The 14,978-nt window shown below is 24.3% G+C and overlaps 5 protein-coding genes across 5 annotated transcripts; 4 read left to right on the forward strand and 1 right to left on the reverse strand.

Moving 5' to 3' along the window:
• The first annotated feature begins 167 nt into the window (after positions 1-167).
• Positions 168-1,037, forward strand: T552_02553 (hypothetical protein). Its single transcript, XM_018371089.1, has 4 exons — positions 168-317; positions 360-442; positions 492-763; positions 813-1,037. The coding sequence occupies exons 1-4, from the start codon at positions 214-216 to the stop codon at positions 930-932; spliced, it is 579 nt and encodes a 192-aa protein (XP_018225252.1). The 5' UTR covers positions 168-213; the 3' UTR covers positions 933-1,037.
• A 926-nt stretch (positions 1,038-1,963) lies between these two features.
• Positions 1,964-7,423, reverse strand: T552_02554 (hypothetical protein; the record flags this gene model as incomplete). Its single annotated transcript, XM_018371090.1, has 17 exons — positions 7,258-7,423; positions 6,240-7,215; positions 5,881-6,195; positions 5,512-5,828; positions 5,392-5,459; positions 4,756-5,348; positions 4,640-4,711; positions 4,524-4,597; positions 4,277-4,478; positions 4,137-4,228; positions 3,912-4,094; positions 3,775-3,866; positions 3,545-3,730; positions 3,327-3,499; positions 2,342-3,280; positions 2,168-2,299; positions 1,964-2,109 (listed from the first exon to the last, which is right to left on the reverse strand). The coding sequence occupies exons 1-17, from the start codon at positions 7,375-7,377 to the stop codon at positions 1,964-1,966; spliced, it is 4,680 nt and encodes a 1,559-aa protein (XP_018225253.1). The 5' UTR covers positions 7,378-7,423.
• Positions 7,424-7,780: 357 nt separating this feature from the next.
• Positions 7,781-9,627, forward strand: T552_02555 (hypothetical protein). The gene has a single exon (XM_018371091.1). The coding sequence runs from the start codon at positions 7,827-7,829 to the stop codon at positions 9,579-9,581; it is 1,755 nt and encodes a 584-aa protein (XP_018225254.1). The 5' UTR covers positions 7,781-7,826; the 3' UTR covers positions 9,582-9,627.
• An 80-nt stretch (positions 9,628-9,707) lies between these two features.
• Positions 9,708-11,565, forward strand: T552_02556 (hypothetical protein). The gene is made up of 8 exons (XM_018371092.1): positions 9,708-10,017; positions 10,060-10,276; positions 10,322-10,440; positions 10,485-10,584; positions 10,625-10,856; positions 10,901-11,087; positions 11,133-11,447; positions 11,490-11,565. The coding sequence occupies exons 1-8, from the start codon at positions 9,754-9,756 to the stop codon at positions 11,517-11,519; spliced, it is 1,464 nt and encodes a 487-aa protein (XP_018225255.1). The 5' UTR covers positions 9,708-9,753; the 3' UTR covers positions 11,520-11,565.
• A 1,206-nt stretch (positions 11,566-12,771) lies between these two features.
• T552_02557 (actin-1) lies at positions 12,772-14,311 on the forward strand. The gene is made up of 8 exons (XM_018371093.1): positions 12,772-12,824; positions 12,872-12,907; positions 12,955-13,043; positions 13,092-13,720; positions 13,773-13,933; positions 13,980-14,076; positions 14,123-14,222; positions 14,266-14,311. Exons 1-8 carry the CDS (start codon positions 12,818-12,820, stop codon positions 14,272-14,274), a joined length of 1,128 nt encoding a protein of 375 aa, XP_018225256.1. The 5' UTR covers positions 12,772-12,817; the 3' UTR covers positions 14,275-14,311.
• Positions 14,312-14,978: the final 667 nt, after the last annotated feature.

Genomic DNA, 14,978 nt, shown 5'->3' on the forward strand with positions numbered 1-14,978 from the left:
AATGAATCATTTAAACATTAAATATACAAATATGAAATCTATAAAAAAATAATAACTTTAGTTTCTGGAACGACTTATCATTTTTATATTCGTTGAATTTAAAAAATTTATGCTAAAATTATCGTGTATTAAAAATTCTAAAATAAATTTTAGAATTACATTATTTTTATAATTATATTTCTAAAAAATAATTGGATTTAAGATATAGAGGTGATGCATATTTATTGTATAACCATTTTAAGGAATGATAAAAGACCTGCTCAAGTGCTTGCAATTTCTACTAATCTGAGTTCATTTGGTTTTTTTGTTAGATCAAGGTATTGTTTCTAGATTTAATAACCAATATTTAAAAAAATAAGTATTTATGAGTTTATGTTATTGTTTAGTCGAATGGTTGCTGAAGAAATACAGGTTAGGCAGCGTAAAAGTTTTGAACATGAAAGTTGATTTTATAAAATATTTACATATCATATTATATTTATTTTTATTAGATTATACTATTCACGTTTATTCCCGGTCTGAAGGTGTTGCTGCAGTTATTATTTGTGATGCTGAATATCCCTTAAGAGTTGCATATTCTCTTTTAAGTGATCTTTTGGATGGATTTTTAAAAAAATATCCATGTACTTCCTGGCCTGAACAAGGAAATGAATATTTATCATTCGAAATGTTAAATGAATATATTGTGAAATATCAGGATCCTAAGAAAGCTGATAGCATCATGAAAGTTCAGCAAGAACTTGATGATATAAAAAGTGTGCTAGTATGTTTTTATTTATTTGATAATATTATGTTTTTATACTTTTTCATAGTTTCAAACCATTGATTCAGTTCTTCAACGTGGAGAGAAGTTAGATGATTTGGTTCAGCGTTCAGATATGTTGTCTGCTCAATCCCGGTTGTTTTATAAACAGGTATATATATATATATAATTGTGGTTTATGTAAAAAAATAGGCAAAAAAAAATAATTCATGTTGTATTATTTCATAAAATGATTTTCTACATAATTTCTTAAAATTAGTCTCTGAATTATTAGCTTAGTTTAATTAAGATAACATAAATTGCTTGAAAATGCATATATATATCCATTTGCAATTGTAACTGTTTATATAGTAAAATTGTGGATTTAGTTAATATTTAAATATAATGATTATTTTTATGATATGATAGAAAATGCAAAAATTTATGTCTGATTTTTTAAACGTTTTAATTTTTGTTATATTTAAAAAATATAAGAATTGATATTTTTATTAAATATGACAATGCTATATAAATTATAATAAAAATATACATATGTATAAATGATAAAAGTTAATGTATTTAATATATATATGAACAATTATAATAGATTATGTTTCTTATATATAAAACCTAAATATATATTTAATTTTATTTTTGTCTTTTAAATACATTAAAATTAATTGAATGTGTTATATATAAATTATGTATTTTGATATATATTTAGATATAAATTTATTTATAAAAATATGTAAATTATTTCTTACATATAATATTAATTATATTAAAATATAAATTTAATAAAATATTCATCTATATTAGTTCATATTATATAAATATTTCAATTGTGTATATTTACTAAATTAAAATTGTTATATTATTATATTATAAAATAAATATTATATAATATTTAAAAATAATATCTGATTTGATATTTTATTATATAAAAAAAATAAAATAGTATTACATTTATAATACATGAAAAAATATATAAAAAATAAAAACGAATATATAAATTAATATTTCTTTAATGATTACCTAGGACTTATAGTTCAATATTATAATAAATCCCATTATAATATAATAAAATTGATTAATAAATATCGCTAATATTATGCACTTTTATACAAATTATTATAATTTAGTAAAGGTAAAATTATATTTTATATTTTCATTATTTACTACTTTTTTATATAAAAACAATATATATAACTATAAAACTAATTATAAAAAATCATACAAAAAAGCTTTATTAGCTCTAAATGTATACAACCAAGCACGCTGATGACCTAGTTCATTTTGGATATCTTTGAGTGATGTCCATAATTGATGAACATACTGTCTTTGATGAGCAGGGGTTGCATCAATTACTATAAATTTTATAAGCTAAAAAATGCCATATTAAGATTTTTTATATTTTTAAAATACCTTTTCTCCATTGATTCTCTTGTAAATTAGTATTTTTTATTAATTCATAAATATTATCAGACAAATCAACACAAAATACAACTATATTTCTAGAACAAATATCGTTAATCAATTCAGAAACATATTCATACGCTTTTTTTTCCTTAGTAACAGATATATTAACATTAAACATACCCTTATTAATTATAAATTGCTTTTTCTTTAATTTAATTTTTCCAGTGTTTTCTTCAGATAAAAATCGAACAGAAAGTTCTTTTTTTCTACTAAAATTAACATCCAGAGCACGTTTTCGTATAATCATATCATTCATATTTTCATCATTTATCCTATTAAACTTAATCTGATTTTCAGATATATTTTGCCTATTTCTTTCAGCTATTTCTCCTAATAACCAAGGAACAAGGCTAGAATACGGTATTTCTTCATCATGTTCAGATGCTATATTTTTAACTTTTACAGAATAATCTTTAAATAAACCATTTGCTTCATAACTTTTATGTCTTACTATAATAATCCAATTGACACCATTTTTTTTTGCAAAATCAATAATATCATCTAATGTTTCTAAATTTGATCTCGAAAGATCAGATTTAATATTAAATTTCCATAACTCGTTTAAAATTTCCAAACATTCTTTTAAAAATCCATGACCTATACTTGAAACCAGAACATCACAATTTACAACATTATAAGGCCAACGTATAGAACCAGATATAGCTTTTGAATATTTTCGAGAGGGAAATTCTTTAAAAGAAAATTTTGCAAGAGATGAAATTATTTTCTCAATAAAAATAGTTATTCCAACCACAGAAATAGATACTTTCCCAGAAGACAAAGGTGGAAGACATTGGTTAATTAAACTATCATATCTCCCGCCCGCAGCAAATATATCACATTTTTTATTTTGTATCATTAATGCTTCAAAAATTAAACCACCCTTATAGAATTGATAATTATGCACTGTTAAGGGAAACAAAAATATCTCTTGTTCTATATGAAAATATTTTAAATATAAAAAAACAGATCGAATATTTTCTATTGAACATAAAAGCTTTTGATGCATTGATACGTCAAATATATTTAATAAGCGCAAAATACCAGCTTCAAATTCATCTATTTCATCAATTAAAAATCCATATATTTTAACTGGATATTATACCTTGAAAATTAAATTTATCTAATTGTTCTAAAGAAGATCCAGAGAGTAATGATTCAGAACGAAGTTGATTTTGAATTTGTTTTAATGTAGCACTCTTTCCTAATTGAGATAACAATATACTAGCCCTAGGTCTATAAGAAATATCTATTCCACAATAATCAAATATACAATCACTAATTAGAATAAGCCAAGAAAATAAAACCACATGAAAGAATTACAGAATATCACAATGATTAATATTAATCAAAATTTTCATTTTCAAAAGAGAAGGGACTTCATTTATAATTTCATCAAGTATCTTAATACATTCGCTTTCATAAAGACTCAAATTATCATCATTTCTAGTAACAATGTCAAAATTAACTTCATCTAATGACCAGGGTATTGTATCAATAGTACTATTTCTAATAACATTAAACGACTATATATAAAAAAATTCAAAATTAACCTGTAAACTTTGCCAAAACAATAATATTTTCCATATTTTAAAGAACATTTTGTAAGTTGTCGAGCAAAAGGTAAAATAAGATCATATGGGAGCTAATTTATTTAAATATACATTTTATCAATGAAAATAGATATAACCTGCAAAAGAGTACCATGGCAATCTAAAAAAGTAGCAAGATTCTGCCCAGAGTTATAAATCTCATTTTTTGGAAATAATTGTGAACGATCATTATTAGAAATTGCACCATGTCTTTTAAAGATAGTTACTAAACAGCTTTTAAGCCATTCCATAAGTGGAGATTCAACATTTAAAGAATCGGTCTTTAAACATCAATATATAATTGAATTATAAAAAATACTAACTATGATATCATATGTATAATCCTTGCATTTATCTATATTTTGAGAAAATAAAGCTTCCATAAGTTTAACATAATACGGTGTATTAGGATTTGCTTATTTCATCAATATATTGTAATTCTAATAATTATTATATTATTTACCAAGAGTATGAAGACTTTCGCGTATATATTCGTCCTCCACTTTTGGAGGTAACAATTCGCTGCGTAAAAGTTGAAAACTAGTAGGACGTGTTTTAGGATCATGTTGTAAAAGCCATGTAATAATATGCTTTTGATTTGAAAATTTATTAGAAGGAAACTTCGACGGAAATATAATATTCGAGTCCCTTAAATTTAAAATAGTCTTTTCAAATTAATCGAACTATAAATATTTATTTATATTTTTTACTTTTATACGCTCCATAGTAGTTTTAAAAGGATAACACAATTCAAAAAGAATTATACCTAGAGAATACATGTCGACTAATTTATTAGCCTTTATAAACACTGAAACAAATTTACAACCTTTTTGATTATAAGAATGCTTGGTATTATGCTCTAAAAGTTCAGGAGCAATATAAAGAGCAGTACCAATACCTTAATTAAAATTAACATAATTATTAGATAAAATAAAAAATTACCCGACGTTAAATCATTATCATTTTCAATATTATCAGAATATTTTCTAGAAACCAAATTCTCAATTATTGTCCAACATTCAGTAGCCAACCCAAAGTCACCTATTTTAACATCACCATTTTCATCCAAAAAAATGTTGCTTGGCTTAAGGTCTCTATGAATAACACCTTGACCATGAATATGTACTAAAGCATCCAAAATCTGACGAAATAATCTCCATATTTCATCGGTATTTACTTGTTTTAGCTCTAATATATCCTTTAAAGTACGTCTTTCACAATATTCCATCTGAATATACAATATTCCAGAGCTACGGGATTTCAAATCAACAGATATCTCACTATTTATAGAACAAGAACTCCAATTACTAGATGTACTTCTAGAAATTTCACCTTCAAAACAATTTAAGAAACTTCGTTCTGGTCTGCTAGAAGAAACAAATTCAGTAACATTAGAAGATATTAGGTCAGACCCATTATTATAAGAATCAATAGATCTTCCAAATTTCCTAGGAATATGATCGTAAATAGTTTCTCCACTGAATAAATCTTCTAACCAAGCAGAAAAATATCTTACAATATGTTGATGATGAAGCCTTAATCTTAAATATTTAAACAAAAACGTATCAAGTATCATACCTGGAAAGAGTCATTACTTCTCGAAGAATACGATTATACTCATTTTTATTTAAACTAATCCGTTTAATCTAAAAAAATATCATTAAACAAACATTAAAAAAATAACATTTATTTTCATACAGCATAATATTGCCCATCGAGCCTATTTCTCACTTTTATTACTTTGCCATAAGTACCTTTTCCAAGCCATTTTACTTCTTCGAAATCATTTTCATATCGAGAAGCTAAACGTAACCTAGAGGACTGAGAATTATATTTAGATGCTCTAACAAATCCATAAAAAGGATTAGTCGAAATTTCAGTATTTAATCCCAATGTTCTAGCAATTTCACCACTAGTAAAAAAAGGGGATGCTAAAAGGTCAGAAGCAGATGGCCTTTTATGCCAATTTATTTCCAAAGTAAAATTAAGAAAATCAATTACCGAGACAGATACCACTATAAATATATTAATAACAATATATATATATATATATGTATCCAGAAATACTAGAATCAGATATTTCTTTTAAACTAGAATATTTAGAAGTAGAATTAATACCAAAAATCATTTGAAGAAATATAACGCCAAACATCCATATATCACTTTTCCGATTAAATACATAATTTCCAGTTTCAGATTTACATTCAGGAGGATACCATATTTTTGGAATATTATTTTTTTTAGAAAAAGATGATTCATTTGATGAAAAACTACATAATTTATTCATATGTTGAAGACTATACGAAATACCATAGTCAGATATTTTTGCTACTGATCTCCCTTTCTCAGACTTAAATATTAATATATTTCCTAAATGTAAATCTAAAGTAATCAACATCTAACTAAGCAACATCAAGGTGTCATACTTTTATGCAAAAATCCTCGACGATGTGCCTCATTAATGCCTTCTAGCAAATCCATTGCCCAACTTCTAGCAATATCCAAACTTACAGAACCAACATTTTCTAATATATCTCTAAGTGAACCTCTAGGAGTATACTCTTGCAAACATGATAATCTCCAACTACCCGAATTTAAAAGAGAAATTCTGCATGCATAAAATTGTACAATTGATGGATGTCTCAAAGATATAGTTGCTTGCAACTCCTCTTCCATTTTATAAATTTCTTTCGTACCATCAGATGAGTTCCAAAATTCGGAATTCAAAATAAGATCCTTTAAGACAAAAATGTTTTCCCTATTTTTATCCGTAACAGGGGTTACTAATTTTACTGTCATAAAAGATTGTTTCCGAAAAACTAGCAAATCCTTTACAGCTTGAAATCTAATAAATTTACATTGTTCATTTTGTATTTCTATTTCTTTATCAAAAATTATTATATCATCACTAGGCTCTTGAAATCCATAACAATCTTGTTGTCGCTTATTTACTCGAGTTAATTGTCCTTTTCTTCTAATTAATTCTTTCCGAATCATTTCATCCAAAATTATTTCCTCTTCTTTTTTAAAATATTCCTGCTGTTTCCTCATCTCTTCTTCTGTCAACTGTTGTTTTAATTCTTCTTTTAAAATCCTTAAATGTCTTTCCTCTCCTAAATTAGTAGAAGGCTGATATTCATTTTGCCATTCGTATAAAATATCTTGAATATTTGAAGAAATTTCGTAGATCATTTCATGACCTTCTAACTTATTCATAGTTTTTAAAATAAGATCATCTATCTGAGCCAATTGAGATTTAAGAAGGTTAACGGAATTATCAATAGATACTCTTGGTCTCGTCTTTGGATAGGTATCCGTCATATAAATTATTAAATCTAAAGAAAAAAAACTAACGCCATTAAAATCACTATGCAAATGAATTTTTAAAAAAGATTCTTGATCCTGATAATCTATTAAACAGTTTTTAAAAGATTTAAAACATACATTAGAAGCATGAGAAAAAGTATTATTATCGATATATACAAAATCATCCATATAAATAGCCTTTAAAGCTTCCAGTTCGTTTTTTTGAATTTCAAAACATTCCAGTAATCCTAAATCCATAGATTAAAAATATTCGAACACTTTAAATCCTAATTTTATCATATTTCAAAGTATAAAATCATGTCGATCGTCTATTAATTTTTTAAAATTATTATTAAAATTATATTTATAAAAATTAAAAAAAAGATCTATATATATTATCATATCTAACACTCAAACATTTTTACTCAATACATTTTTAAAATGCATCATTGCTATATTTATATATTTTTAATTAAATATGCATATAATAAACATTTAAAACATCTATTTTTTAAATAACTAATGTTTCTATTATTTTACATAGATTAAGTTTAAATAATATTATAATCAGATATTTTTATTTAAATCAATATATTTTATTTTAAGTATACGAAATTTTATCATTTGTTTAGATAAAGTATCAAAGAAAAAAAAATAAAAATTAATAATTATCATTTTTTTGGAATTATTTCACTTTTCAGGAAAATATGTTTTATTGGGATACTAAATCACATAATAATAAAGATGATACTGAAAAAAATCATTCTTATGAATCAAATAAAACTCTTTCACATTCTAAATTATTAAGTCAAACACCAAAAACGCCATCTGCAACAAATTGGGTTCTTCAGGCATTTAGAAACCATTTTTTTTATATAATTTATCCAGGAAAAAAATCATATATTAAAGAAAATAACAATACTATTTGCAAAAATCAATTTAATTCTTCTATAAAAGATGATTTCATTACTAAAACAAGGTCTATTGACACATCAAAGATAATTGACAATAAGGAAAGCGATGTAGAAAAAATAGAGAATACTAATATTGATAAAAAAGAATACAAGAAAAATATTCAAATTTCTGACTTGAAAACTCCAAAAAGACAAAATAGTATACTTAGGCATCCAGGAACAAATGGCACACGTAAAACAGTTTCTTTTTATGATGTTTATGAGCATGATAATAGCATATACGACTCAGAAGGAAATAAAACATATTTTTTTCGAAAATTTCCAGGAAAATTCCCTAGTTCATATTTATCCAAATCAAGAAACTTTAAAACAGACGAAACAAATGAAGATACTAATTTTTTTAATAATTTCAAAACTATTACATTAAATCCTAAGAAGTCACCAACAAATATACTTTATCAACAAATTAACTCTATTACTCAAAATAATCAGAAACTAAGACTTTTAGTTTCTGAAATATCCAAAGAAACAAACATTTTTTATGATCATTTAGAAAACAATACATCTGAATTCGATATTACAGATAATATGAAAGATCATATATCATCTAGTAAATACTGGAAAACTAAATTTGAGACCTTAAATATCCTTAAAAAAAATCTTGAAAACGAAAATCAATTCTGGAAATCTAAATGTTTTCATTTAGAAAAACAACTGCAAAAACTATCTAAAATAGATTCAATGTATTCTGAAAAAAATGATGCTAAAGACGATCTATTTATAGAAGAATCTAAAAAAGAGAATTCATTAGGAAATAGCTTTTCCGAAAGCAAATTGACAAATATCAAGAACGATTTAATTAATGATATAGAGGAAATCAAAATACAAACAATTGAAAAACCATATATTCATCTTATAACTCAAAATTCAGATAAAAACATTCAGATAGAAAATTCGGAAAAAGAAATTTACAATTTCAAAACATCTTTAAACAATAGATGCCATTCATTTAAAAATAATGACAATAATCACCCGAAAGTTAATATAAATATGGATCATCGTGAAATAAGTAAAAATAAAAAATCAATAAAAGAGCTTAATACAAGGAACGATTTTTTAAATTATCAAGAAGAATCTAAAAATCCTAATACTATTATATTTAATCGTGATACTTTTGATAAAAAAATAAAAAATAAAAAAACCATTAATCAAAATTCTACAGAATCATTTACTAAAAAAGGAGATAATAGAAGCGACAATTCAGACACTTTTAAAAAGGATAATTTAGATAAAAAATCTAACTTTTCAAAATCGATCGCCAATAACACATGTCATCTTAAAAATTCTCAACAACTTCAGGAAATAATTAATGAAATTCCAAAAAATTTACGATATAAGGAAAAACCATTTTCTAATGTTCTTGATCCAATATCCAGAAAAGCTGCTGCTGCGAAACGATTAGAGGAGCGTCGAAAAAATAAGAACAAAGCAAATGAAATTAAGCAAAATAATTTAGAGAAAGAAAATATTAATAATTTTTTTACATAAACATAAAGATAGGCTATTTGTTAATTTTAAGATTCTTTTAATATAAAATATATTGAATATATGTATATATTTTAAATCATAAATCGATATGTCCGAAAACTTCATTTTTTTATATCTCTAACTTTCATTGAAATCATGTATTTTTGAAATTGTCATTATTGCATTAAAAGAAATGTCAAACTTATCAGCAGTTTTTTCACAAATACCTTCAGAAGATATTAAACGAGCAATGCAGCTAAAAAATCAAGGCAACAAACTTTTATTAGAAAAATCATTTTCGGAAGCAATCAAGCTTTATTCTCAAGCTATAGAACTAGATCCAACTAAAGCAGTTTATTTCACTAATAGGGCATATGCTTATATAAATCTTGAGTCATATAGATTGGCTATCGAAGATGCTTCTAAAGCTATTTCCATTGATCCATCTTACTTAAAAGTATTTTCTTGAATAGTTAAAAAAGTTTTTAATGAAAAATAGGCATATTATAGGCGAGCAATAGCATATACAGCTACTTTGCGCCACTCAGATGCATTAAAAGACTATTGTACTATAATAAAACATATTCCTAATGATTTTGAAACTAGAAAAAAAGCTATTGAATGTGAAAAGATAATTCGTAGAATAAAATTTGAAAAAGCTATTGATGTAGGAGAGGAACCTTCTGCTACAGAAGGAATCGATTTTGATGCTATTGGTAACATTAATATTATAAATAATTAATCATATTAATACATATAAGTCATAAAAGATGATTATGATGGAGAGAGATTAGGCGAAAACATGACACTAGAATTCATAAATGATATGGTTTCTAGATTTTCCAATGGAAAAAAGATTCATCTAAAATATGTTTATCAAGTAAATTAATATACATGTATACAAAAATATTTTAAATAAATTAGATAATTCTTTCAATCAAAAAAATCCTTAGCTTAGAACCAACAATGATAGAAATTGATATAAAATCCGATCACATTCTTACAATTTGTGGAGATATACATGGTATTTATTTTATAAATTTATTGTATTGCTAATATATTAGGACAATATTTCGACTTGCTTGAAATATTTAGATTAAACGGAAAGCCTTCAGAAACCAATCGTTATTTGTTTAATGGAGATTTTGTTGATCGAGGTTCATGGTCAACAGAAGTTGCCCTTTTACTTTACGCTTACAAATGGTTATATCCAACTGGAATTTTCCTTAATAGAGGGAATCATGAAACTGATGATATGAATAAAATATATGGATTTGAGGGAGAGTGCAAATCAAAGTTAATATACATTTTTTCTTTATTTCTAGCTAATTTTTTCAAAGGTATACTGAACGTACTTTTAAACTATTTTCAGAATCCTTTAATTGCTTGCCTCTTGCAACATTAATAGGTCGTACTTATTTAGTAATACACGGAGGGCTTTTTTCAGACGATAATGTTACATTAAATGATATAAGAAATATTGATAGAATTTCTAAAAAACAACCTGGAAATACAGGTCTAATGATGGTAAGAATTTATATATAAAATATTAATTTACATTGATTACATAAGGAAATTTTATGGACAGACCCTCAGTCTTCATTAGGTCGAGGTCCTAGTAAAAGAGGGGTAGGTTTGCAATTTGGTCCAGATGTTACAAAAAAGTTTGTAGAAGCCAATAATCTAAAAGCTATTATTAGAAGTCATGAAGTTAAACCTAATGGCTATGAAGTAGAACATAATGGATGCTGTATTACTGTATTTTCTGCACCTAATTATTGTGATACTCAGGGAAATAAGGGTGCGTATATCCGAATAGGACCTGATCTAGAATTAGAGTTTAAAACTTTTGATGCGGTTCCTCATCCTAATATACCACCTATGAAGGTTAAATTATTTTCTTATTACGAATAATTCTAACTTTTATAGTACGCAACTGGTCTAATATCTATTATGTAATTTATATTCACAATAATCTTGGTAATATAGCCTTTTTGAATATGAATAATATATATATATATATATATATATTTACATAAACTATATAAACTATAAATATTTTTAATTATTAAAATTATATAGTAAAAATCACCAATAAACATAATTTTAGATAATTTTATTATATATTGATAATAATATTATATTTTATAGCTGTTAGTATATGTATATATTATGTATAAATATGATAAATTTTAATATTTAATAGAAAAGTATAAAACAAATTACTTTAAAATATTTATTCATAAATACTGATTATTAAATCTAATAATTATCGATATTTAACAAAAAAAGCAAGATGAATACTAAATATTTCATTATATAAAATTCTAGCAAAAAATATATGAATAAAAACATATTAATAATTTATAATACATTTTTTTAATATTTAAATATAATAAATACAAAAAAAAATATAAATACATATAAATACTTCTCTTAATAAAATTAAATAATTCATAAATATATTTTTTTAAATGATATTTTCTTAAACTTAAATAATTTTTAAATATTATCCAATGGTATAAAAAATATTCTAATTAAAAAGTTTTAAAACATTATCAATTCAAAACTTATTTAATAATATTTCTCAAATATTTTTTTGAAGACGTAGTTTTTTAAACTAAAATATAATTTTGTCTATAATTTTTTAGAATTTATAAGAATAATCTATAAAATACATCTTTTTATTAAAAATAGCAAAAATATTTTATTAAAAAACATTTATTATATATTCAAAAAATATATAAACATAAAAAACATAAAATTTTATAACGCTTTTGATTGAAAAATTTATACATATTAATTATATTTTATATTGAAATAATTATAACAAAAAATTAGTATAACATGTTAATTGTATCCAGATATTTTAAAGGAATATTAATAAAACTACATTAAGATTCTAAAAACTAAACACATTTAAAATATCTACATAATACATATGATATATATATATATATATATTTATTATCCATTCCATAATATAATCATAGATTTAATATCAAAACTATATATAATATTAAAATAGTTTTTTATTTTCTAAATAATTTTTAAAAATAGTTAATTGCACTAAAAATAGTCAATTTTTAAAAGTTCAAACTAAGTCACGGAAAATGTGTCCTATAAAGACATACCCTACCCTCTTATACATTTTTTGTTGATCAAAATCTCCTGAAAAAAACCAGTTATTTCAATTATTATTTCCTTAATAGCTATTTTTAACAAATTATCTTGAATTGCATTGAAACATTATAAAAATGGAGGGTAGTTCTATAACTTAAATTTAAAAAGAAAAATACTGATTTTTGCAGATGAAATAGCCGCTCTTGTTATTGACAATGGATCTGGTATAAAATATTTTAATAAGCAATTTATGTTTGCTAATGTAATAAAGGCATGTGTAAGGCGGGCTTCGCAGGAGATGATGCCCCAAGGGCTGTTTTTCCTTCTATTGTTGGACGCCCACGTCATCAGGGTATTATGGTATATATACTTCTTAGATAATAGTTTAATTAACTTACAAATTAAAAGGTGGGAATGGGTCAGAAAGATTCATATGTAGGAGATGAGGCTCAATCAAAACGCGGAATTTTGACATTAAAATACCCTATTGAGCACGGAATCGTCAGTAATTGGGATGATATGGAAAAAATCTGGCATCATACATTTTATAATGAACTTCGCGTTGCCCCAGAAGAACATCCTGCATTGCTTACAGAGGCACCTCTTAATCCAAAATCTAATAGAGAAAAAATGACCCAAATAATGTTCGAGACATTTAATACTCCTGCATTTTATGTAGCAATTCAGGCTGTTTTGTCGCTTTATGCTTCAGGACGTACTACCGGTATTGTTCTTGATTCCGGAGATGGTGTTACACATACTGTTCCTATTTATGAGGGTTATGCACTTCCGCATGCTATTTTGCGCCTTAATCTTGCCGGACGGGACTTAACAGATTATCTTATGAAAATCTTAACAGAGCGTGGTTACAATTATACTACTACAGCAGAGCGTGAAATTGTTCGTGACATTAAAGAAAGGCTTTGTTATGTTGCTCTAGATTTTGAACAAGAAATTCATACAGCTTCATCATCTTCTAGCTTAGAAAAATCATATGAATTACCAGATGGTCAAGTAATAACTATTGGCAATGAGCGGTAACACTTAATTTTTGTTTTTTTTTTGAATATTAATATAATATTTAAACAGCTTCCGTGCTCCAGAAGCTCTTTTTCAACCATCTATAGTCGGTATGGAGACATGTGGTATTCATGAAACTACTTTCAATTCTATTATGAAATGTGACGTGGATATTCGTAAAGATCTTTATAGCAATATTGTTATGTCAGGTGGAACAACAATGTACCCAGGTAAATTGAGAAAAAGTCCAGAGAGATTACGTTAAACATAATTTAGGTATTGCAGATCGTATGCAAAAAGAAATAACTGCACTTGCGCCCTCTTCAATGAAAATTAAAATAGTCGCGCCTCCTGAACGCAAATATTCTGTCTGGTATTATATATAGTTTTATTATTTCATTAATACTAAATAAAAATAGGATCGGAGGATCTATTCTTGCAAGTTTATCAACATTTCAGCAAATGTGGATTAGTAAGCAAGAATATGATGAAAATGGTCCATCTATTGTCTATCGTAAGGTTTGTAATATGAAAATATAATTTAATTAGTCTAATTTTTTAGTGCTTTTAAAAATAAGCGAGAAATATACATTAATCTCATTTTTGTTCTATGAGATTTACATTGTATATCTTTTCTATGTTAAGAGATTTTTAGTATTTTTTTTAGATGCATAAAAATAATTTTTTTAAATAAATTTTTATAAAAAGTACTATATTTTTAAGTTTTTATTCATTAATTTAAGTCATTGTTCATTTAATAACTATCAGATATATACACATAGATTTATATCAAAAGATAATTAGTATTTTATTAATTCAATATGAAATTTCAAATAAATGCTTTTTAAATACTAAAATATTTAATAAATTGAAAAAAAATTATAACATATAATTCTATAAACAATATAATTATTATACATAAAAATCAAAAACAAATATAAATATTATATAAACTTATTGAAAGAAATAAACTAAAATTTATGTAAAATTATAAATATCTAACAAATAATATATTATCAATTTTCATAATAATCATTTGAAATACAAATCAACGTTTGTATTGTTTCTTTTTTCAAAATATTTATTTTTAATAATCAAAATCCAATAATTTTATATTTAATAATTCATTTTAAAATTCACTAAAAAATTTATATTAAAATTAATGTCTATAACCTTTGTAATAATAAAACTTTATATGAAGTCCAATAATAAATCAAAACAATTAATTTACAAATAAAATAACATTCAATATAACTATTTGACTAAAAACACATG

This window comes from Pneumocystis carinii, assembly GCF_001477545.1.
Source record: "Pneumocystis carinii B80 chromosome Unknown supercont1.11, whole genome shotgun sequence".
In the NCBI taxonomy this organism is placed as follows: domain Eukaryota; kingdom Fungi; phylum Ascomycota; class Pneumocystomycetes; order Pneumocystales; family Pneumocystaceae; genus Pneumocystis; species Pneumocystis carinii.

Coding starts and splice junctions, on each gene's coding strand:
- T552_02556 (XM_018371092.1), top strand. CDS start 9,754: ATGTCAAACTTATCAGCAGTTTTTTCACAAATACCTTCAGAAGATATT. Junction 10,018..10,059: donor TTGATCCATCTTACTTAAAA/GTATTTTCTTGA, acceptor AATGAAAAATAG/GCATATTATAGGCGAGCAAT. Junction 11,448..11,489: donor CTAATATACCACCTATGAAG/GTTAAATTATTT, acceptor TAACTTTTATAG/TACGCAACTGGTCTAATATC.
- T552_02555 (XM_018371091.1), top strand. CDS start 7,827: ATGTTTTATTGGGATACTAAATCACATAATAATAAAGATGATACTGAA.
- T552_02557 (XM_018371093.1), top strand. Junction 13,934..13,979: donor TGGAACAACAATGTACCCAG/GTAAATTGAGAA, acceptor AACATAATTTAG/GTATTGCAGATCGTATGCAA. Junction 14,077..14,122: donor GAACGCAAATATTCTGTCTG/GTATTATATATA, acceptor AAATAAAAATAG/GATCGGAGGATCTATTCTTG.
- T552_02553 (XM_018371089.1), top strand. CDS start 214: ATGCATATTTATTGTATAACCATTTTAAGGAATGATAAAAGACCTGCT. Junction 318..359: donor GGTTTTTTTGTTAGATCAAG/GTATTGTTTCTA, acceptor TAAAAAAATAAG/TATTTATGAGTTTATGTTAT. Junction 443..491: donor TAAAAGTTTTGAACATGAAA/GTTGATTTTATA, acceptor TATTTTTATTAG/ATTATACTATTCACGTTTAT.